The 9,160-nt window shown below is 40.6% G+C and overlaps 1 protein-coding gene across 1 annotated transcript; it reads left to right on the top strand.

The window, feature by feature from the left end:
* The first annotated feature begins 4,961 nt into the window (after positions 1-4,961).
* On the top strand, positions 4,962-8,629 carry LOC145349682 (pancreas/duodenum homeobox protein 1-like). Its single transcript, XM_080198214.1, has 2 exons — positions 4,962-5,301; positions 8,250-8,629. The coding sequence occupies exons 1-2, from the start codon at positions 4,962-4,964 to the stop codon at positions 8,627-8,629; spliced, it is 720 nt and encodes a 239-aa protein (XP_080054340.1).
* Positions 8,630-9,160: the final 531 nt, after the last annotated feature.

Genomic DNA, 9,160 nt, shown 5'->3' with positions numbered 1-9,160 from the left:
ACAATCTGTACTTATTATTACACTCACAATATACAAACTCAATATATACTGGCATATCATTTCTTAATAACTCAAGCAATTCCCACATAAGTCATCACATTGGGGAGGTAGAAAATGGGTGCATGGGTCATATAACTGTATCCCAACACATCACTGATTTAAGGGGCAGAAGGTAAATCTGAAAAACTGAAAAACAACTGATTTAACATAGAAAACTACAGCACAAACAGGCCTTTCGGCCCACAAGTTGCGCTGATCATATCCCTACCTACTAGGCCTACCTTTAACCTTCAATCCCATTAAATCCCATGTACTCATCCAGAAGTCTCTTAAAAGACCCCAACGAGTTTGCCTCCACCACCACCGATGGCAGCCGATTCCACTCATCCACCACCCTCTGAGTGATGTGCCTAAATCTTATATAGTAGTACGTGCCTACCATTCATATACCAATCCTTAAGACTTTTTTCTTATGCAAAGGAAGTTGACGAATATGGATGATCTCTTGATACAAAAAATATCAGAAAACCTGAATTTTCTAGGAAACTTAATCAGATGACTGCAAGTCCTATACGAAACACATGATAAGCTAAGTGTACCGTTCCTGTTGCAGAATTTCACGCCTTGTCAAATCTCCATGTAGTTTGGGAAACAACATTTTTCTTCACCTGATAGGCACATGCACACTTGCAGCAGGAGTTGATGCAAGTGATCTGGAGGAGGGAACGGAGTGCAGGGTGTCGAAATTTGCTGATGACACCAAAATTGGTGGAAAGGCAACTTGTGCGGAGGGTGGGGAGAGTCTACAGAAGGATCTAGATAGGCTGGGCGAATGGGCCAGGAAATGGCAAATGGAATTTAATGTTGGCAAGTGCGAAGTGGTCCACTTTGGTAGGAATAATGGTAGGAAGGATTATTACTTACGTGGAGAAAAACTGCAGCAGGCGACGGTGCAGAGGGACCTCGGGGTCCTTGTGCATGAGTCGCAAAAACCCAGCTTGCAGGTGCAGCAGGTGGTCAGGAAGGCGAATGGGATGCTGGCCTTCATCGCGAGGGGGATTGAATATAAAAGTAGGGAGGTCTTGCTGCGGCTGGAAAGGGCGTTGGTGAGGCCGCAGCTGGAGTACTGTGTGCAGTTTTGGGCGCCATACTTACGCAAGGATATTTTAGCCTTGGAGGGAGTGCAGAGGAGGTTTACTAGGCTGATGCCGGAGTTGAGGGGGTTGAGCTATGAGGAGAGGCTGAATAGATTAGGCTTGTACTCGTTAGAGTTTAGAAGAATGAGGGGAGATCTCATTGAGACGTATAAGATGATGAATGGGATGGATAGGATAGAGGTGGAGAGACTCTTCCCGCTCAGAAAGGATAGTAGGACTAGGGGGCATAGCCTCAAGATAAAGGGGGGGCAGTTTAGAACAGAGTTGAGGAGGAACTTCTTCACTCAAAGGGTGGTGAATCTCTGGAATTCTCTGCCCGTTGAAGTGGTGGAGGCTGCCTCGCTAAATATTTTTAAGACGCGGGTTGATGGGTTTTTGATGAGAGAGGGGATTAAGGGTTATGGGGAGAGGTCGGGAATGTGGAACTGAGCCACGACAGATCAGCCATGATCTTATTGAATGGCGGGGCAGGCTCGAAGGGCTAGTTGGCCTACTCCTTCTCCTATTTCTTATGTTCTTATGCTCAGAGATCAGGAATAAAAGCATTGGATATTTTTTGTGTCCCCAAGCAAGGGCTCTGAGGCCTGTTCATTATTAATGGATGGCTTCTTAGATGGGAAAACATTCATGTCTTTAATGTTTCAAACATTGTTATCAGCCATACAATCGCATTTAAAATGATTTATGCCCCTTCTTAGTTAACAAGCAATATATGTGTTTACACCTATACTTACTGTGTAGTAAATGTGTCCATTATGTTGTACTTTGACACCACATTTTAGGAAGCATTCTTTTGAAATAAAATTATGACCCAAGTTCTGCAAAGTGCAGGGGAAAATCTACCAAGCAACAAAAAGGCACATCAGTTACAATAATATAATTTAAATTATCTATATAATTGTGTTTTTAAATACTTACATTAATAATTTTGATCAAACACTCTCAAAGCCTGGGTTTATATTCTATGTTCTTCCCAAGGTTAGTAAGAAGTCTCACAACACCAGGTTAAAGTCCAACAGGATTATTTGGCAGCATTAGCTTTCGGAGCCTCAAGCTCCTTCATCAGGTGAGTGAGGACCTGTGTTCACAAACAGGGCATATAAAAGCACAAACTCAACTTACAAGATAATGGTTGGAAGGCGAGTCTTTACAGATAATCAAGTCTTAAAGACAATGTGAGTGGAGAGAGGGCTAAGCACAGGTTAAAGAGATGTGTATTGTCTCCAACCAGGACAGTTAGTGAGATTTTGCAAGCCCAGGCAAGTCTTGGGGGCTACAGATAGGTGAAAGTGACATGAACCAAAGATCCTGGTTGAGGCTATCCTCATGTGTATGGAACTTGGCCATCAGTTTCTGCTCAATGGTTCTGCATTGTCATATGTGAAGGCCACGTGGGAGAACGCTTACCTGAAGATCAGAGGCCTGTGACTCCTGAAGTCTTCCCCAACTGGAAGGGAACACTCCTGCCTCGTGATTGTCAAACGGTGCTCATTTATTCATTGTCGTAGCATCTGCATGGTCTCACAGTGTGTTTGTCCTCGAGTTATTGTTATCAATATCAGTTTCTTTTTTCCATATGATTTCAAACAAAAGGTCGGCATTACATTGTGGAGCCTTTAAAAGGTAAGGTTTCACACGAAAACCCTCCCCCTCTGATTAGTTTGATTCACACTGACCAATAGTAGAGCATTAATTCATAGAACCCTACAGTGCAGAAGGAGGCCCTTCGAGTCTGCACCAAACACAATCCCCTATATCCCTACATATTATACCCACTAATCCCTCTAACCTACGCATCCCTAGACACTAAGGGGCAAGTTCTTAGCCTGGCCAATCAACCTAACCCGCACATCTTTGGACTGTGGGAAGAAACCGGGGGACCCGGAGGAAACCCATGCAGACATGAGGAGAATGTGCAAACTCCACACAGATAGTGACCCGAGCCGGGAATCTAACCCAGGACCCTGGAGCTGTGAAGCAGCAGTGCTAATCACGGTGCTACCGTGCCGCAGATGCACTTCCATGGAAAGAAATTGCTGTGGGACACTCCATCAATATTTGAAATGATATATGCTTTTGGAAAGCTTTTAATTTCAAGACATTTTATAATAAATAAAATTAAATAAACCTCCACTCGTCTGTTGTGAAGCTATTCGCCATTGTGTTATATATTCCATGATGTGATGCCTCGTTTTGGAGTTCCGACATATCCACAGCCACCCATTCTTGTAGCGATATTAGAACAATCTACAGGCTTCATAAGGGCTGTTGAGACATGGTGCAGTTGCAGGCAGAGGTGAGTGTCGATACAAAAACAGAAGGATTGAACATCGCCTTGCTTAATAATCTTTATTCAAGATCAGCTTCCCATACTCTGGTCTCCAAGCCAACCTGTATTTTGGTACCTGATACCAGGTGAAAAGGTCATTTATTTCAACTGTGTGCATAGGCCACATAATAAACAAAGAGAAAAATCAATATCCTCACGGCGGAGGCAGAATATCTGAGTCTCAGTTTTACTTCAACAAGATCCTTGTTCTTTATCTAATGGTGAATGACAGCAGGAATAATTAAGAATTGATTAAGACTGCTACTTCACAATCTTATGGAGTGGGGTGGGGGCAACCTTCTATGTTGAACAGACATCGCCAACAAAAAAATACGAATTCCTGTTGTAAATCAATAACTAACACAAGACCGATGCTGCAAAACTGTTTCTAGTCGATTGTTGGTCTTCTTGTCAGTAGCTACTCAGTCCAGGAAATCTAAATCTACCAGCAACAGTTGAAATTACTTGCCGGCCGAGCAGCATGCCTGCTTGAAATCATTGCAAAATCTGGAAAAATATTACCTCGTTACATACACTTTATCCATTCACTTTAAACAGCACTTGAAAGTATTCTTTTATTTGAATGATTCTTCATATTTTATCGAAGACCTGGAGCTCTTTTAACTTCTAAGTTTCAAACCTGCGCTAAACAGACATTTTCTGTTATTAAAAAAAGCACTATGAAGGATGATCGGAGGCAAGGAAGTACAAAAGTAGATTTAATCCGAATTTTTATAATGGCAGTGGTGTAGAGAGATTGGAAAAAGCAACTGACTCATTACAATAATGAGGAATCGTGTATTGAATATTGAGTGATTTACGGCCGAGCCAACTCAGGATAAATGTTCTGCACATGAGGCTAAAACATTCGATAGTCCTGTTTTGGTTGTAAAAGGTACCTCGCATTCCATGAATGTGTCTACATCTTATTTGAGTTAGAAGAACTTTTGTAACTGATTTTAGCATATTTCAAATCTATTTGATATTCACACACACGCGTCCACAAATGTCTCAATCATCAGTCACTTTGTCAAAGTATATTTGCATTTGTATTGCTTCTTACTTGTTTTTAGTAATCAAGTAATCAATAAGTTGGTCCATAGTTCATAAAAATAGTGTAATTACTTTTCCAAACTTCTTTTTGCGCAATTAAGTCTGGTGGAACTTGCAGTCTGTTACCACAACTTACTCTTCTATGTTTGGCCTGTTATGAAATAATCAAAGGAATAAATGTGAACTTTTAAAGACGACATTTCTCGCACTATACTGCAGTGTTTCACTGTGGCTCACAGCCTGATGTATTAGACGAGTTTTTGTGAAGGAAAACGCCTCTTTGCTGTCTACCAATCAGTGACTCAAAAATAATCACATGATAAAGTAACAGGTGAGAAGCCACAGATCAGGTGTCAGCGTTCACTCCATGTGAAACTGGGCATTTCACTGTTTGTAGAAGCGTTGACACAAGACCTCCGTTGATGCCAGATCTAATTTCAGTTATGGACGGAGAGGTGGACTACCTTGAGAGTGCTTGCCGGTACCAGAGCCCAGAATATGTTCAGAGTCCACCTGCCTGCATCTACGCCAGGACTCCGCAGCCCTCTCTCCTGAGATCTTGCTTCGGGGATTTGAACCAGCATAACATGACGGATTTCACTCACTACGATGGTACTACAGACCCAAAGTCCGGCTACATTTGCCAGCCCAACTACTTCAACACAGGGCACGGCGATAACCTCCAGCCCCAGGGCCGCTACCCGTTCCCCTGGATGAAGAACACGAAATCACATACTTACACTTGGAGAAATCAGTGGGAAGGTACGGCCACAAGCTAATCGATTAATAAGTTTAGCCTTTGAGTTTAATGATAAATACGAACCGGAACGAACATACTTTGAATGGCCCTTATCCAGAGCCTTTTCAGATATAAAATAATGTTTACTATGTAACTAAATCTATGTCTACGTTAAAAAAAACATGGTATGTGTGTGCTTGTGGACAAGTACCCCAATACATAAATACCAGAGCACATATTATGTACATGTGAATACCTGCCCAGATTACATTTTTACCTTAAGACACGAAGTAGAATAGAATTCACATCTGAAAACAATTACAAATCAAGGAACCATTTCACTTTCTGTCGCTGTTATTGTTAATACCAAAATTAATTCACGGTAGGAAACGACTGAAGAAAAAAAACGCCGCCATACACGCTTTCCACCAACCAAGCCAATTCGCTGCGTATATATTTGATTTGCTTCCCTTTTTGAGTCTGATGGTTGCTGTACAGGTGGGACTAAGGGAAACATGACGGGGGGCGGGGGGTGGGAATAATTGATTGGGCTGGAATAATGTCAGAGTGCTATCTTCTTTAATTGTTCACCCTCACCTCCCGCTCACACCCCGATTAGAGTGGGTAGAATCCACAATATTGCCCATTGCATTGAGTCTGTGGAACTGAGGCGTAAGGAGAGGGCCTGGAAGCCGCTCTCTTCCATAATTTCTCATCCGTATTTTTGCTGATTCTCTTAGTGCTAAATTTTACTAATCAGCGCCTTTCTGTCAAGTACTTTCAGGCGTTCGGACGTGCGTAATTGTAGAAATGTACGTTATGGACATGACACATAAGGATAAAACCAATTATCAGGCCTGGCTAGCGTTTTTATGAGATAGCCTCTCAAATGGTCCTGCTGCCGCATATTATTTTTAAAAGTGCTAAGTAATGATTGAGAACTTTAAGGCGAAATCTCGCGAAATGATAATATTTAGTGAATACTGAAGCACATTAACACCTTTACCGCAACAATATCATATCAAACAGTGCAGTAAGGATGAGGAAAAAATAGACCCACAATCGGTCTATTGTGTAAGTGTGGAATGTCGGTGTACGGATTGCAAAGAAATTCATAAAAAGTTAATAGAAAAAAAGGACCATTTTGGTTGAGAATGGCAGTAGTAGATAGATACAGACCCACACTGAATTCAACAGTACATAGATCGTATCCGTGTTTGTCCACGTTCATTTACCTGGCAGACAATTGGAAACAGTGTTGTTGGTAATAACCTTTCCCCAGCTTCAATAGTGAATATCATAACATTATTTCTACAAGTTAATTTTCAAACTTAAATCTTAGGTCATAAGTATTTTTCTCTTACAAATCAATATATCACCAAATTCTCTAGTTTCCTTCAAACATTAAGATATTTAAGATTGGGAGTTGTTCCATTATTATTGAGCCCATCATTATTCTGAGCTTTGACAAAGGGCCATCTAGACTCGAAACGTCAGCTATTTTCTCCCTTTACGGATGCTGCCAGACCTGCTGAAATTTTCCAGCATTTTCTCTTTTGGTTTCAGATTCGAGCATCCACAGCAATTTGCTTTTATCCATTATTATCGTACTGCCGGACAGAGTAGTTTTGGAGCAAACTCGGGGGTAAATTATCGGCTGCATGTCCCCAAGAAAGAGCATTACGGTGCCAAGTAAAAAATACAGATGTTAGAGTACAAATACATCTGCATTCCCAGACAAGGGATAAATGGCCCTTAATTTGCTTTCGGAATAACCCCAGCAGTTTTCAACACACCGCCACGATAAAAGACATCTGCACACTTATGTCGAATAGCCAAAAAGCTTCTGTGCAAATGTGTAATCTTAATCACAGGCCCTTACAGATACATTTGTGGAAGGCGAGATTCACATGTACTAAAATTAGCTTGGTAGCTCAGAATGAGAGGACACGATTTTACCGCAACACCGATATCTAACCGAGGAGAGAATGTGGCTCATAATAAAGAAAGATATTTGTATTGGAATAGCTGTATTGTTTACTTGGTACTGTAATGATCTTTCTTGGGGAAATGCAGCCGATAATTCCCCCCTGTGTTTGTTACAAAATTATTTGTCAGTCGTCGTCAATATTCAGATACAGAAGAAGTTAATGGTACATAAACCAGTACATTTAATATTTGATCAGATTACGTTTTAGACTCACTTAAAATCCTATGTTAATTTAGTTATGCACAAGGGGTTTTTTTTAAAAGCAAGTCTTTATAACGAAAGGTAACAGGGCATGTTCACTCCACCACTGGTACAGTTAGTTTTTCTTCTGTAAAATTGGATTCTCAATTGTAGTTTTGATATTAGGCTAATTAACTAAGGTTATGCCAGTGGTATTTATGGAGTTTAACACACACATGGTGCCCGCTGTATAGTCTGTCACAAAAAAGTATAATTGCTTTCAGAGTTTCAGAGAATTGTAGATAATATGTGTGCATAAAAAGCCCCCAAATTCAACACATTCCTCCACAAAATGGACCACAACACAAAGTAGTCTTGTTACCTTCGCAAAGTACTAATATTGTAGAGAAGAAAGACCCTTAGAAAGGAATAGGCCGCCCCGGATACTTACGATATGCATTTTGTTTTAAAGGTAGATGTGATATTTCGCCTCTGTCGTTATCCTATAATTTTGTAATGCTGTGACATTTGTTCCCAACTGTACATAGGCCACTTCCCCACACTGAATGTCAACCCGTCACGCCGTCCTAAAATACGTTGCTTAAAAAATTATTGTTGCTGTAACCGTCACGAACAATATTAAATTTTTCAAAATACATCTTCTTCGATTTTAAAGTGGCCCTCAGATCCTGACCTAGAGGGCTGAAATTACAAATTCCTCGATCAGCGCATTTCCTTAGTTTGCGTGTCGTTTGCGATTAATGAACGAGTAAAGATCACGGATCTGGTTTTTTTTGCTAGGAAACAACTTCACGATGGACGCCGATGAAAACAAACGGACCCGGACGGCCTACACCAGAGGGCAGTTGCTGGAACTGGAGAAGGAGTTCCACTTTAACAAGTACATCTCCAGACCCCGGCGCATTGAACTAGCAGCTATGCTGAGCCTTACCGAGAGGCATATCAAAATCTGGTTCCAAAACAGAAGGATGAAATGGAAGAAAGAGGAAGCGAAGAGACAAACCAAGGCAAATTGCAGCAAACCCGAAGCGGCTCTAGGCGAGAAATCTTCAGGTGAAACTACGGTAGGGAGTCAATCTGGGGCTTCCTTTAAAAACACGGACAGTGATTTTTCTGTGACTGGAATCAACAATGATATTGAACTTCTACTCATCTCATAGAATGCAAACTTAACATATTCCCTTAGAAGTATGTCAATCATTGATTTTTAAAAAATTCTTTCTCAAGATGTGAGCGTTGCTGGCTAGGCCAACATTTGTTGCCTATACCTAATTGCTCTTGAGAAGATGGTTATGCAGGTGAATGTTGTAGCACATTTTATAATCTATGGAACAAACTCGCAATCATTTTCACTTAAATATTTAATATATTGTAAAAAAAACAAAATAATTGTTTGACTCTAGAATGCGATTTATTTAAATAACTAAGAGTAGAGATTATTTCCGCTAATTCACTCAACAGGACAGTCCTCTAACCCAGAAGCAATATGAATAGATGTATACAATCAGGAATAAATTGTTAATAATTCCCGGATCTTGCATTTTATTTTCTCATTATGCTTAAACAATTAAGAGGACACAAATGGAGTTTTCACTTGATTTGATTTATTATTGTTATATATAGGGATAGAGTAAAAAGTATTGTTTCTTGCGCGCTATACAGTCAAGGTATACCGTCATAAAATACATAGG

This window comes from Carcharhinus amblyrhynchos, chromosome 1 (genome assembly GCF_965287045.1).
Source record: "Carcharhinus amblyrhynchos chromosome 1, sCarAmb.v2.hapA, whole genome shotgun sequence".
Lineage (NCBI taxonomy): Eukaryota > Metazoa > Chordata > Chondrichthyes > Carcharhiniformes > Carcharhinidae > Carcharhinus > Carcharhinus amblyrhynchos.
The sequence above is the reverse complement of the archived record's forward strand: the minus strand, read 5'-3'. Positions and strand labels throughout refer to the sequence as shown.